Source organism: Podarcis raffonei, chromosome 10 (assembly GCF_027172205.1).
Source record: "Podarcis raffonei isolate rPodRaf1 chromosome 10, rPodRaf1.pri, whole genome shotgun sequence".
NCBI classification, from domain to species: Eukaryota; Metazoa; Chordata; class Lepidosauria; order Squamata; family Lacertidae; genus Podarcis; species Podarcis raffonei.
Window position 1 is genome coordinate 58,281,988 of NC_070611.1, and position 15,592 is coordinate 58,297,579.

General features: G+C 41.0%; 2 protein-coding genes across 21 annotated transcripts in view; both read left to right on the plus strand.

Annotated features, from left to right (window-relative positions):
• The window catches only part of B4GALNT3 (beta-1,4-N-acetyl-galactosaminyltransferase 3), a 237,224-nt gene that overhangs the window by 205,124 nt on the left and 16,508 nt on the right, over nucleotides 1-15,592 (plus strand). The window lies entirely within an intron of this gene.
• The window catches only part of WNK1 (WNK lysine deficient protein kinase 1), a 108,341-nt gene that overhangs the window by 33,655 nt on the left and 59,094 nt on the right, over nucleotides 1-15,592 (plus strand). For all 20 annotated transcript variants that reach the window (XM_053407116.1, XM_053407123.1, XM_053407112.1 and 17 more), the window contains exons 2-4: nucleotides 1,626-1,798; nucleotides 9,663-9,883; nucleotides 11,654-11,811. In XM_053407116.1, the coding sequence (XP_053263091.1) occupies nucleotides 1,626-1,798; nucleotides 9,663-9,883; nucleotides 11,654-11,811 (552 nt within the window). The remainder of the gene's footprint in view (nucleotides 1-1,625; nucleotides 1,799-9,662; nucleotides 9,884-11,653; nucleotides 11,812-15,592) is intronic.

Here is a 15,592-nt window from a genome sequence, read left to right on the forward strand (position 1 = left end):
TTTACTTGTTTGGCATTCAGCATTGTTCAGATCACCAGCCATTTTGAATACCAGTGGCGGGAAACCACGGGTGCGCGGGGGGCGGGGTGCTCTTGTGCTTGGGTCCTGCTTACAGATTTCCTACAGGCAACTGGTTGGCCACTGTGAGAACAGGATGCTGGACTAGATGGGTCAATGGCCTGATCCAGCAGGTTCTTCATATGTTTTTCAAGTAGCATTGTTACATTGTTGTGGATTACTGAGGCATTCCCTTTATGCTTTGTGTGCGAGCACATTTGCTTAAATTCTTGAATAGCAAGACTCTGAATTCTAAGATAACATTCAGTATTTCATGCTAAAAAAGGACCTAACAATCAAAACTGTCAAAAGGGAAAAGAAAAGCAGCATTCAGTAGAAATACAAAAAAATATATGAATTGCATAAATTAGTATATAAAGCCCTTAACAATTTAGGACCAGTTTACCCACGAGATTGCCTTACCCTACATGTGCCCACTTGTCCTCTTCAATCGGCAGAATTGGCGTTACTACAGGTGCCATGTAGAACTCGTTTCACATTTGTAAGAACTTGGTCATTTAGTGTGGCCCTGCTTAAACTTTGGAACTCCCTACCTATTGAGATCAAGCACCTTCACTGTACTATTTTCAGTGCCTGCTAAAACCAAATTACCTCAACATCTGATTCACACAGTAGCACAGCAGAGGGAGGGAGGGAGGGAGACAAATTATTTTTGCTGCTGAGTGAGTGATTCAGGGGGTCTGCAGGGTAGTGCAGCAGCAAAAGATACATATTTTACAGTCGCGCTACCCTGCAAGGCCCCCTGAATCACCAGGCCAGGAAGGTGGAGATGTTAGGTGTCAAAGGTGGCGCTTTGACATCTCCATCTGGTCGCAAGAGGCCAGTTGCAAGTTGCAAAATGTGACTAGCGCCCAGCTGATTTCAAACCCTGGTCATATCTTACCCTGACTGGGCCTGATAGGAGTTGCAATGCTACAACATCTGGAGGGTCACCACAGTTGTCTGTTATTTCTTTTATCATCCTTCGATAGTGAGTAATTTCAAAGTAAGGATTCCTTTATAGGCTTATGAGTAGTCATGCATCATATTTTAAACCTTACAGAAACTAGAAATTAAAGTATTAAATGAGCAAGTTGTATTTTTAAACAAGGTTGGTCTGCAGTGGTTAAGTGTGCATATGTTTGTAGGCAAAGTCTGATAAGTTTGCCATAAATTCAAAAGTAAATTCTCCAGATGGGTTTTTAAGGAAGAAGATAATCAAACTGCATGAAGTTCTGTAAAAACCATACTTTTCTGGGAAGAAGTAGCTGCTACAAGTTTATCTGGTCACCTGAGGTGTCTTTCTCCTTACTGGTAAAATTTAGAATAGCACAAGTAGACACCACTGACTTTCTGCTGTGGAGATAAAGAATGGAAAACTGCAGTGATGTTACATCACATGTTGGCTGAGGAGGGGTGTGCACGTGGCTGGGCTCCTTCAGTCCTGTGTGTCGTAGCATCTAATCCTGCCCCCAGAGTCTGCATGTTTGTGGCCTTGCCTATATAATTAAGTTTGATTTGTTTTTGTTCCAGTTTTTCATATATGTTTTCTTGCCCCCATCTTTTAGGATCGGAAGCTGTCCAAATCGGAGAGGCAACGATTTAAGGAGGAGGCTGAAATGTTGAAAGGGCTTCAACATCCTAACATTGTTAGGTTCTATGATTCCTGGGAGTCTACTGTCAAGGGAAAGAAGTGTATTGTTCTGGTTACAGAGCTTATGACATCTGGCACATTGAAAACGTGAGTATAGGCTTGCCAGAGCCATACACTAATGATGAACATGGATATCAAAATTACCAAAAAATAAATGAAAGGTTTTTGGTTTTTTGGGCAAAAGTCTTGTAAAAGCCATTGGATATATATTTGGATATATTGACCATTTCTGAGAAGGAGGTTCAGAATGATAGCTACTGTGTACTCTTTGGGCTTTAAATTACGAAACCTCTCAACCCATTGTCAGTGCTGTACTGTGAAGGAAGAAATGTTAATAGGCTTTGAGGTCCTACTTTGGCAAGCCATATCATGTCTCCTGTACAGCAAATGCTTGAAATTCCAGGCAAAATAAGCAGCAAGGGAGTCCTCTAGTGGTCAGTGAAGCACTCTTTGCTCTTCTCTATATTTTGATTCAGAATAGAATTATATATCAAATAAACTATGGGGAAGGACCATAAATATAGCATCTGCCTTGTATGCCGAAGGTCCCAAATTCAATTCCTGGCATCTCCAGGTGGGGTTGGGAGAGAACCCTGCCTGAATCCCTAGAGTGCTGCTGCCAGTCAGTGTAGATAATACTGACCTAGATGGACCTATGCTCTGACTTGGTATAAGGCAGCTTCCTATTTTCATAAGTTCATGTAATATAATTAAGAAATTCTTACTTAATTAAACTGTTTTTAAAATTAGAATTCCTTAATGGCAACTAGTTTTTGTGTGGAGGTACTTTGTGAGGAAGAGTAGCTGTCAAGTTTGAAATCCTCTTAAATGAATGGAATCAGTGAGTTATGGAAAAGGACTGTAGATAAGCTAGTCAAAGTATCTCAACTTGAGTTCTTTCTGAGGTCTACTGATGCCCCAAAAAAGATTAGTTAAAAAGCGGTAAAAGGATCAGTTACCAGGTCTGCCAGATTCTTTTTCAGAAACTGTGGGTTTGGAGACCAGTTGCTATTTTCATGCCAGATTCTTGTATCTCAGCACTTTGATGAATCTCTCCTATTTCCCAAATCAAAGACAACAGGATTAATTGAATTCACCTGAGTTGTAGTCGAAACTTACTGGAATTAAGTTTAAATTGTGAGTGGTTTACTTCTGTCCAGGTACAGAAGCCTGTAATTAGTCTCTGTTGGCAACTTTTGTAGGCTTTATTATCGGCTTGTATGTGCAGTGACTGAGCACATGTAACCACCATTACAAAATATCTTATTTGAGCAACAGCTGTATCTGCTAGCATCTTCTAAAGCCCGCTTCCCCCTTTTCCCAAGCGAGCAAACCGTCAATCTTAGAAGTTATGGCTTAAAATAAACTTTAGTTAAACAAACCCTCCTTCATAAACCTGATTTAAATTGGCTAAAATTGACCAGAGATTAAGAATATAAGAAAAGCTCTGCTGGCTCAGACCACTGGCTGATCTAGTCTAGCATCCTGTTCTCACAGTGGCCCAACCAGATGCCCATGGGAAGCCTGCAAGCAGGACCCGAATGCAATAGCATTCTGTTCTCCTGTCAGCTATTACTACATTTCCTCTTTTGCATGCTTTCTTGATTTCCTTTTTCATCTCAGGATCTCCCCGAGCATTTAGATAAGGGAGGGTAATAGTATATACCCCATACTAAATTAGTCATGGGGCCCAGTATCACCACCCACAACAATTTTGTGGACAGGCCTGCCTCTTTTGGGATTTCTAGTTGGCTTGATTCAATGTCCTCTTTGATGTACAGAGTGAAACCATCTCCAGTACAACCTTCCCTGTCCTTACTATAGAGTCTATATCTGGAGATAACAATTTCCCATTACCTCCCTCCATTCCACGAGGTTCCCATTGTGCCCACTATATCAATGCTGTCTTTTAAGACCATGCACTCCAGTTTGTCCACCTTGGCTCAGAAGCTTCTAACATTAGCTTATAAAGATTTACATACAGTGTCCATCTTCAAGTGTCTTTGGCCTGGGGTGCTTTGGCCTCTCTGAATTGCTGACCTCTGCCCCTTTACCTAGTTCTACAGCTCCACAGTTTAAATTTTCATCATTTCCCCCCTCCCCCCAGCTTCATCTCAGGGGGCAGATTTGTTCCAATCACCTCCTGTTAGCACTTCCCCTGTAATCAGTTCAAAAGCTGCTATGCCGTCTTTTCTCTTTCATTGTCAGTGGTCTGCTTCCATTCTGGTTCAAGTGGAGTCCATACCTTTTGTACAGGCTTGGCTTGCTGCAAAATGTTCCCCAGTGCTTATCAAATCCAAACCCCTCTTCCCACAAACAGTGTATCATCCACACATTGGGATTTTTAGCCTGCACCACACTAGCAGGTCCTGTGTGTGGAACTGGTAGCATTTTGGAGAAAGCTACATTGAATGTCCTGGCTTTCAGCATCCTATCTAGCAACCTAAATTTTGTTTCCAGGACTTCGTGACTACATTTCCCCTATGTCACTGGTGCAAACATGCACCATAACCACTGACTTCTCCCTAGTACTAACCACCTGTCTAACTGTGGGCAGTGGGCAACACCTGCACCCTTTGCACCAGGTAGGCGGTTCACCATGCAATCTGTATGCCTATCATAATGGCAACCATCTATGCCCCTAATTATTGAATCACCCACAACCAGGATCCATCCACCTCCTAGAAAAATATCCTTGGCACAAGAGGATACCAGCTCATCCAAGGAATGGGTTCCTTCTAATGTATTATTTTCCTCTACCTCAGAGCAATGACCTCCTTCCCTGAGACCCTCAACCTCTCTGACAGCTGGGGAGCTTTCATTCTGGGAGTGGGCTGCATGTTAGATCTTCATGAGCCTAGAAGGCTGTTGCTGTGTTAGTCCTAGGAAATGATTTATTATTTTTGCAAGTTTTGATAAGGTAGTATTTATGTACAGAAGTTCAGGACAAATGGGAAAGTAGATGATACTCAGCATTTCAGAGGTGGCTAGAAATGGAAATGCATTTAGTTACAGCGAGTACTTAAAAGATTTACAAGGACACTTGGAAGTGACTAAAACATTTGAATTAAAAGCCACATGTCACCCACATAAATTGAATTACAGATGCTATTTCACTTCCTCTGATAGATTTCAGTGACCTGTAAGCTCATGTTCGTTTGCTGCAACATATGATACTAGTTTACCTGCCAATCTGTTTTAACAGAATTAGCCAGTACTGGTATGCACTGCTTTCAAATTCAGAACAGTGCTTTGGTTCATTGTTTCTTTCCCTGGGTGAAATGGGGGAAGGAGCATAACTGCAGAATGTCAACTCAGAATGAAAAGAAGTTTTTGTTGGAAAGTGAATGACAGCTATGATGTCACTGTAGCAACCACTTAGCTATTGAAACATTAAATGAAGGAGCTCAGCCAGGAAGCCTTGGTTACAGTGTAAACTTGCCTTTACTTGACTGATGGTAATTAAGCTAACAAATGAAAAGATTTTTATGTTCTCCTTGAGACCTTGATCCTGTCCAATGACAATATCTACACTAATTTTAAGAATTTTAGAAACGTATTTTTAGTTGGCATGTTCTGTATTGTGATTCTCTCCCCACTACCCTTTATCTAAATGTGAATGAGGTGTCAGTGCTTCCAGAAGCATTTTGCTCCTCCTTGAAAATCTGGTGGGAAAAGTTATTTTTGTGTGCCTTGACAAGCCCATTGTCCTGTGAACAAACCTCATTATACCCCAGTTAGCTTCCAGGAAAATAATTTAATTTCTTAGTTCAGCCTTTAGCAATACCCCTTCCCCCCATAAACCTTTCCTCTATATTAACAGGCTTCCTCCTTTCCATGTAATGTTCAGCGTTCAAAGGTTGCTTCCCATGTACCCCCCATGACAGGTGTTTGGGATTCTGTGACTAGCTTGGATGCCATTATTATATGATCTTACAATAGATGCTTATCGTGATTATTCCACAACAATTCAGTGCATGTTCTGATCTCTGCTTATCCACTTCATTGTAAGAGCATGTCTTGATAGAATAATTTGGACAGCTGCCAGTTCTGGATGATTGATACTAATCCCCATTGCTACAATTTCTGTAGTTCAAAAGGAGGGACTTTGAAATCACATTTCAAACATTAATCCTGGTGTGAAAACTGCCCTGTAAAAAGCATTTGAGAGATGTTTCAGAGGGAAATTGGAGTTCAGCTTGGAATAAGAGTTGAGAAGAGGAGGATATTAGAAGGAAAGTATGAGTATGAAGGGCTCATGGGAGACTGGGAGAGGAAACTGCTGGTGTACATGTTCTGATTTGATTTCTTGGCTGAGATACCCTTTGAGTATTTTGCTGCTCGCATAATATCACTCAGGTTTTTGTGCCCATTGCACAAGATACATCTTAAGAGAGGCAGTTTGGCTCAGCTATAGTGTCTTTGCTTACATTCTTGGCTCTTAAAACGTACTTGTCTGTTGCCAATTCTCTTCTCTTAAAGGCTTTGGGCCCCAACTTTCCCTGCCAGGGATGCTGACTTTTCAAATATTATCCTAAGCTGGTATCACTTCTGAAGTCTCTTGAAAATGGAGCTTTTAAGAGATAAGATAAGATAAGATAAGATAAATTTATTGTCATTGTCCATATATACACAGTATACACAACAACGAAAATCAAACACCCACCCAAAGACCGGGTTCACATACACATTTGCACGTATCTCCAACATTCTCATCCTATTCAGACATAATCTATAAAACATAACATAATCCAGAATATAACATAACCTATTTAAAGGCATAACATAACCTAAAACCTATCTCATTCCTTCCTACTTCCTGCTTGCTATTTCTTGCAACTGGCCCTAAGATCATTATTTAGTGCAATCAGAGCTCTTGGATAGAAACTATTCAGAAGGCGTGTGGTTCGTGTTTTCATTGTCCTATATCTTCTGCCCGAAGGCAACAGTTCAAAGAAGTTGTGAGCAGGATGGGTGGGATCTCTCAGGATATTGTGTGACTTCTTCAAAGTGCGAGACGTGAAGATCTCATCCAGGGTTGGTAGTTGGAGCCCAATAACATTCTGGGCAATTTTAATTATTCTCTGTAAAGCTTTTTTATCCGTTTCAGAGCTGCTCCCATACCACGATAATACACTATAGGTTAAGACACTCTCAATGGTACTGTGATAATAGGACAGAAGTAGGTGCTGAGATAGATTCAGTCCCCTGAGCATTCTCAGGAAATACAACCTCCCCTGCACCTTCCTCACAACCATATTAATATTTGCAGTCCATGAGAGGTCCTCAGAGATATAAATGCCCAGGTATTTAAAACTACCAACCCTCTCCACCTCCTCGCCATTTATGTGCAATGGTAAAAATACACTTTTCTTTCTCCTAAAGTCAATTATGAGTTCTTTGGTTTTTTTGGTGTTAAGCATAAGATTGTTTTCTTTACACCATTGAATTAACCCCTGTACTTCTTTCCTATAAGCAGTCTCATTGTTCTCACTAATGAGCCCCACCACCGTTGTATCATCCGCAAATTTGATGATTGTGTTGGACTTATACAGTGGGGTGCAATCAAATGTGTACAGGGAATAGAGAAAGGGACTTAGCACACATCCCTGAGGGGCTCCTGTGCTTAACACTAGAGTAGAAGAATAGTGAGGTCCCATTCTCACTGTCTGCGGCCTATCAGTCAGGAAATTCCTTACCCACAGACAGATCTTCTGATGTATACCCAAGTTGGTCATTTTAAGAAATAACCTGTCTGGCAGAATTGTATTGAAGGCAGAACTGTAGTCCACAAACAACAGCCTTGCGTAGGTTCCCTGTCGTTCTAGATGACTCAGTACAGTATGGACAGCGATGGAAATAGCATCATCAGTAGATCTGTTTCTTCTGTATGCAAACTGGAACGGGTCTAGAGTGGATGGAAGACCAGCCTTAATATGATCTAGCACCAATCTCTCAAAACATTTCATAACGACAGATGTTAGAGCTATTGGTCTATAGTCATTGAGAGATACCACCACTGACTGCTTGGGGACTGGCACTATAATCGATGTCTTCAGGCAGGTAGGGACAGAACCCTGCAACAGGGATAGGTTAAAAATGTCCGTAAATACCCCAGCTAATTCTGCAGCGCAGTCCCTAATAACCCGTCCCGTGATTCCATCCGGTCCAGCTGCCTTCCTAATGTTAATGCTCCGAAAGGCACGTTGTACGTCAGAGGTCTGTAATAAAAATGGTTGTCTATCAGTAGTAGTTTCTGATGATGTGCTGGTAGCCAATGCTGTAGTGACGGTAGTTCCAGTTCCCACCTCAAAGCGACTAAAAAATTGATTCAGTTGATCAGCCAGGTGCGCACTGCTACTGGCCAGTTCGTTTTGCAGGAAGTGTAACAGCTAGGTTTTAAGCAAAATTAATTGATGTAAAGCTAATTGCTTAAAAAGACAAAAAAAACCATTACAGCATGTACAGAAAACTGAATGGATACTTAAAATTATTTTATGAAAAAGAGAAACTGCTTTGAGGTAGTGAGTGTGCTTATTTTGCCTTCCTTTTGAAAAACATAAAGATGAAACAGGACGAAGGAAGAGTTTTCCTATGTGCTTTTCAAGACTTCAGGCAACTGATTAGAAAGTGGAGTAATTAGGAGGAAAGGAAAGAAAGGGGAATAATGATCTTCTAGGACAGGCATGTCCAACCAGTCAATTGCGATCTACTGGTCGACTGTGGGCTGTCCCTGGTCATTGTGGGATCGCAACCTGCCCCCCCCCGCAAGCCCAACAACTCTGATGAAGCCTCCTCAAAAAGAGCTCAACAACTCTTGCCACTGCCTCCCAAAGAAAGCTGACAATGGATAGATCACTGCCAGTTTTTTTTATACTGGGAGTAGATCGCAGTCACTTGGGAGTTGGGCATGCCTGTTCTAGCATACTGAGGGGATGAATTAAGAATGGCCAGCAGAGAAAGAAGAGTTGCCAAGGTCAGTAGAGAAAAAGCATGTGTGCGCACATGGATCCAGCAAAACAGATCTTCTTGAAATCGCATTTGTTGTTTCAGAGGTTATTTACTCCCTGCTCCCCTCAAAATCAAGTAACAGATCATGTCTGCCTTCATTGACTTTCAGAGCTACTATTGAGCAGCAACATAAATCTGAGGCGTCAATCCTTATGGAACCTCATAATTTGTGCATGGGATCACCTCAAGAGTATTGTCAAATCATATTCCACCTGTGTCACAGATGTGTTGTGTGATTTGATGGTAACTTTGTTGTCATGTTATGTAAAAATCATGAAGATACATGGGAATCTATGCCTTGGGCATGTTTTTGTGGTGCTGGCAAGCACTGCCACTGTGATTTTTACTGTACAACCTACTACTAAAAATGCTTTACTGGTGCAGGGGAACCTCATATAAAATCATGCACATTAAAAAAGATTTGTTTTAATTCTACTGAATCTCAACTTTTACCCAGAACCCAAAGAATATGAAAGAGAAGGAGTGTGTGCTTATGTGAGCATGTGCACATGCATGTATTTTCTGGAGAAGGGAGTTAAGGGAAAGCCCCAGAGGTGGGTTGCTCCTATACCACACACTCAAAATTTCAAATGTGCCCACAGGTTCAGAAAGATTGGTGGCCCCTGGATTCTAACTCATGAGCCAATCAGTTCAGTGTATTGATTTATATAAATGCTGCAGGTGTAGTTATTCTTTTTGTGAAGGAGCCCTGCTGTGCAGTTTCTATTACCTCTGAAAAGGAAGACTGGTTTTCAGTACTCCCAATACTTCTCTTTGCCCTATGTTCTTTTTCTGGAGGTGTGGAGTTTGGCTCATACGAAGCCTGCTTTTGTTACGAACTGTTTGTTTGATGGTTTGCAGTTCACTTGTGGCATTCCAACAGCATGGACTTCAAGATGAAGCTTGAAGCTTATTTTTATTCCTGTGGCTCTTTCCCTAGGTACTTAAAAAGGTTTAAAGTGATGAAAATCAAAGTACTGCGAAGCTGGTGCCGGCAAATACTGAAGGGTTTGCAGTTCTTGCACACGCGTACTCCTCCCATTATCCACCGTGACTTGAAGTGTGACAACATCTTTATTACTGGCCCCACAGGATCAGTCAAGATAGGAGACTTGGGTCTGGCAACCTTGAAGCGGGCTTCCTTTGCCAAGAGTGTGATAGGTAAGCATCTGGTTTGTTTTAGCAGTTCTTACTTGAAAATTTGCCTAATAGAATTTTCCAATTCTCACAAAGCAAAAAAAAGGAAATGAAAAAAGCTTAATCCCTGAAAATTCTGGAGTTTTAGGTCTCATAAAATATGGGTCCCTGATATTAGTATTCTCCTAAAGAATCTTCTCAAGGTGTGTAGGCTCATTCACCTAGCAGAACACTTGATAAAACCAAAGCATTTCCATCCTTTGAAATAACTGTTCTGAACTGGGATTAAGGGGAAGCACAGAGTTATACCTCTGCCTTATACCTAAAATTTCTGGGCTGCTGCATTTAAGTACCCTACAATAGCTTTGTCAGCTGGTCTGAAACTATGACCAGATAATTGGTTTTAACAGCTCTGTTCTGCTATTTGTTTTGTGAAGGATGCAAGCTAACAAGGGAAAAGATGGTCCTTTTTAGTCTGCATCTGCTAGTGTGTGTTTTTAGAATGCAATCTACAGCTATTTCTGAAGTTCTGTTTTCAGAAGTTGTAATACCTGATTTTAACAATACAAATTCACATTTGCAAATATCTTGGCCTTTGTGACAATGAAACATTTCCTGCTTTCCAGCCAGTCTAGAAACAATTAATGTTAGTGGAAAGGGGAGACTATTCAGTGGGAAATGACCAACTTCCTTAACATAGCAGTCTCTTTTCCATATGTTATGATCAACTTTCAATTGGAAAACTGCCATATTCTGACTTTTTTGAACAATTGAATTAGTATGCTCCCTTTCAGTTAAGGCTGGAACACCACTGAATAATGGGAAGATGGATAGGGAAGTAAAAAGTGATTGATTGGTAAATTTGCATACAATCTGGTTTGTTTGCAGGAAATAATTCTCTGCTTATTGGTAATTTCTGGCTCTTACATATCTCTAATTCATATAGTGCAGATTTCTGTGAAATGGAAGGGTGCATTGGTTTGATACATCAGGGATAATACACCTCCTACAAATTGATTTTAAAATTAGGATTTATTGAATCTCGCCCTCTGTGCCTATAACTCAATCTCTCTATATTTCTGAGTATTTTTGCCTGTAGGATGTCCCTCACTATTTCCTGTATCTGCAGTAGGCCTATAAAATGTACTGCAGGTGAAATGGTAAGTATGTAAAAAGGGCTCTGGTGAGTGGCCTTTTGAAAAATTAATTTTTAAGAAGCCTTTATTCATAAACACAGGGTTTTTCATTGCAAGGCTTTGTTTAAAGTGACACTAAACAGAAGTAAATGGAGTGTTACGGGTCAGAGACTAGCTGTGGACTCTTTCCAGTACTAATTTTTTACAGCAGAGGGCAGGCAGGGATGCTGAAACAAGCCTCATACCTCCTTTCTCACGAGGAAAGGTAAGTGTGTCTAACAAGTATTTGGTTTGTAGTCTAGCTAGTCTCTTACTTTATTTTTCTCCGTTTATCTTCAACCTGGGATTCAATCATATACCATTATGAGTAAAATCTTCATATGTTCCCCCCGATTCTGTTCCATTATAATATATATAAATATATATATATATAAACCTTTAACTGTTGGTTCCTCACTTCTTGCAAAGGCCTTGCAATGGAAGACCCATGGGATACGTTGATGAAACAGAGTGACTGAGGGTGTCCTCCCTCTTCTTTTTGCTTCCACTTCTTCTTTTCTCACAGGTCTACCCGTCTACTCCCTTCTGCGGTGAGTAACGCCAGCAGCCTCTGCTCGCTTTGAGACATTTAGAGTCTGAATCGTTCTTTTAATTTAAGGTACCCCAGAGTTCATGGCACCCGAGATGTATGAGGAGAAATACGATGAATCCGTTGATGTATATGCTTTTGGGATGTGTATGCTTGAGATGGCTACGTCTGAATATCCTTATTCTGAGTGTCAAAATGCTGCACAGATCTACCGTCGAGTGACCAGCGTAAGTCTCCTATAACCATCTACAATTGTAGAGCTCCTACCACAGCTAACAAAAGATGTCTTCCTTCAGTGGTAGAGGATGGGTAGCTTTGCAGGAGAGAAAAAGAAAAGAAAGCACACACTTGGGAAAATGTAGATGCTCTCTTTCCTAGCTCTACATGAAATGCAAGAGGTTGAACGCTACAAAAAGGAAGAGCCACAGCCCACACTTAAAGCTCAGGTAGAAATCAGTTCTTTAATCCTACTGTTCATTGGCATTCATTCAGGAAAAGTTGCGTAACCAGGTACTGTACCAAACTAAAATTGGATATTGGTGGAAATCTTTTGACCCTGTCAGTTTTTTCTTCATTACAAAACATTAACTTGAACATTAGCTCTTGATCTGAACAAATATGTTACAGAATGAAAGAATTATTATAGGCATGTGTTGCTTAACTAGGATTCTAAATACTTGTTTATACAAGCTGTAAGTAAAAGTTTAAAATACTTTTGCCCTACCATTCAAGGAAATAATATTTTCCGTTGGTTTCCAGTGGAAATATCCTTATTTCTGTTTCAAGTCTTAGCATGCTTGCACAAATATAGCTAAAGCTACCACCTTCATATGAGGGATAAACAGACTGGGGTAAGCTTGAGGTTTGTGGGGGTGCAAAAAATAAGTGGTGGGAAGAAGCTCCCCTCCCAAAAACAACACCCAGGGAGAATTCAGTGGCTATAAAAAGCATTAGTAAAATCCAAGATTGTAATGTAGCTGAGATTGAGCCCAGGTCCATGAAGATGGGGGAGGGCAGCTGGGTACACTTTCTCTGGGCCCTGGAGGGCTAAGCTGAGCAGGGGGGCAACCCAGGACCAGCTGCTTTTTTGTTTTTGAGTTTATAACTATAACAAGACTCCCACCCCAGACCTCAGATAAGCTCTGCATGGGGCTGGTTTCCACCCCATGTTCCCCCCCAAATTGTGGGGAACCAAAATGGAGAAAACTACCCACCACATAGAAGCCTCACTGATGTGCATCTGCATGACTCATTTTTCTAGACTTGCACTCCTTAGAACAGTGACTCGAGCAGAAATACCCAGGAGATGGCCTCCTTCAAGTGTGGCAAATTCATAGCCTTGCACATGAATAGGAAAGCTTTCCGAGTTCAGTAGCAAAGTGTGCCTCTCATATTCAGGGGGAAATAGTGTGTCTCCACAATTAAGAAACTTTGGGGAGAACTTAATGAAAATGGATGCGGGTTTCAGCCTGTGTTCAGTTCAGTTCAGTTCAATAAACAGTGCCTTTTGATAGTAACTCATAGTATTAAAAAATAATTTATGAAAGCACCAACCAGTGCCAGTTGAGATAATTCCTCTGGGAAGGGGCTTCCTCACTCAGTGAAGCAGCACCATCACAGGCAACAGATTTTTTTCCATTTCAGTCACAAAGGAGGTGGGAGTTAAGGCTAGCCAGCTGGTCTCACCTAGGCCTGGATGGGACATGCGCTCCTTTGCAAACAGAGCCTTTGAATTATTCTGGCCTTTTCTTCCTTGTTGGTGACTCCACTGCAGCTGCCTCCCTGAGCCACCTAGAGGATGTTGCATCCCCCACCCCCCAAACTCGTTCTCAAAAGTCCACCTTTTCTATGAAGCCTTTGGCACAACCACATTATCTGTGGAAGCTAAGCCTAAGTGCAAATGAATTGAATACATTTTTCTACTTCCTTCCTCTATTGTTTTGCTTGTGTAGGATTTTAAACTTTTTGGGCAGGGACCAGCTGTCTTTTTTCTCTGTAAAGCACCATTCGCACTGATGACACTGTGTGCAAGCCTACCTTTTAAAATAATAAACTGAATAGAATGCAGTGAACTTTATTCTTAAAGTTTCTGTTTGTATTTTTTCTTTTAGCTGATGTTCTGTAGTACTGAAATTTTAACTCTGAAATTTGGTGTCTCTTATGTTGGTGACTCCAGGCAGCAGTGAGCAGCATCTTGTTTTGATGGTGGGGTTGCCTAGGGGTTTGACTCCCCACCCCCTCCCCACCTTCATCCTAGAATGGAATTTCCCTTGTCACCCTCATCAGAGGGCTATGAAATGTGCACTAAAGTGGGATAAATTTGGACATACTGTGGGACCTTAGGGGGAAGGGTGGGTGATTAATAACAATAAGTGAGTGTGATTGTGCAGAGCAGAGGGAAAGCTTTGGTATACTGGGGCAAGTTAGAAAGAGGAAGATCAAGCCTTGTATGCAGGCCAAATTCGGTTCAGGGTGGCATACACATTGCAGATTTAGGCATACCGGTAACCCACAACATGAAGGGTCAAGTTAGAAAAGAGAATCAGAGTCTATAATCCATTTCATTTCACTTTTGCCTTTTAAATTCATTCATAGGAAATAGTGTTTCTGTAACGTTCCTGAAATAGGGAATGATTCTATTGGGTTTACAACTGAGCAGGGCAAAAAGCTATTAAAGTTCAGCAGAAACAGTTTAAGGGAAACCAACTTCATTATTCGCATGAGCTAAATAAAGAGAACCAAAAGCAAGACAAAACTACCAGTAATGCAGGTGCAGAAATCAGGATAGTTATTGTTTCCCCTTTACTTTGTCTTGCCTCTCTGCATGAGTTTGTATGTCAAACAGCAAAGATCTGAAGATCAGAAATCAGACTTGTAACTGTACAGGCAAAAGTAATTTATTTTAATCCTTTGTGAATACAGTGAGTAATACAACTTCCAAGCTACTTCAGAAGTATGCAGAGCTCCTGAGGCTAAAACGTTAGGTATGCTGGCCTCCTGTATTTCCATACAAATGTGTGTAAAAGATCCAGGTTGATTGCTAATCTCCCAGGGCTACACTAAATACTTAACCATGAATGGATACAAGTTGTTTTGGAGTTTGGTACTTGTTAAAGGACAAACTGTCCTTGAGTTTCCTGCATCTTTTTTAACCTTTCAAACCTCTGCATGGAAGCTGTTTTTCAACGTCATGCTAAACCATAGTTTAGCATGAAGTGAATGAGCCTAGGTGAGACTCCGTCTTGCATTCTCCTCTTCTGTCACTCAGCTGGGCAGAGGTTTGAAAGCTTTGGCTGTACTAGTTTGTTCCATCCAATCTGGTAAACATTAATGTTCCTTGAAACAAGTTGGCTTGTTTCAAACATCATAGTTCTCATTAAGCAGTTTGTTGATCTGGATGAAGTGACAAATAATGAAAAAGTGGAAGCATCTGTCTGCTCTCAGCTGTGTGGAGGAGGAGAGAGATCATGTATGTGTGAGACTAAGGCTCACCTAAGCTTGTTCGTGTCACTGAAGCTACAGTATAGTGTAGGAGTGTGGAATTTATGCCACTCCAAAGTAGCTGGACTGTCAACTCGCATCAGCCCAAGCTATTGTGGTTAATGGTAAAGGATGATGGGTGTTGTAGTCTAGCAATATCTGGAGTGCCACAGGCTCCCCCTGCCTGGTTCAGCACCATGTCCAAACTTGGCCTGAGTCTGTTATATGGGACTAGCATTTTTGTTTCATAGCTCTTCTGGTGATGCAGGTTTTTCTGTATTTCCTATAGGATTGTTTTGTACAATTCAGCATTAATTGGTTCAGTGACTTAGATATTGCCCAGAATTTCCATATAAGAGTGCTGATATCCACAATGTGTGGAAAATAAGGTAGATTCAGATAATTGGAGTGATTTCAGTGATTCCAAGGTTTAGTTAATTGTATGACGTTATCTTCAATTGTTCACATAGGCAATAGGTTTTATTTATGGGCAACTTAATATATACATAGAACCATAGAATCATATCT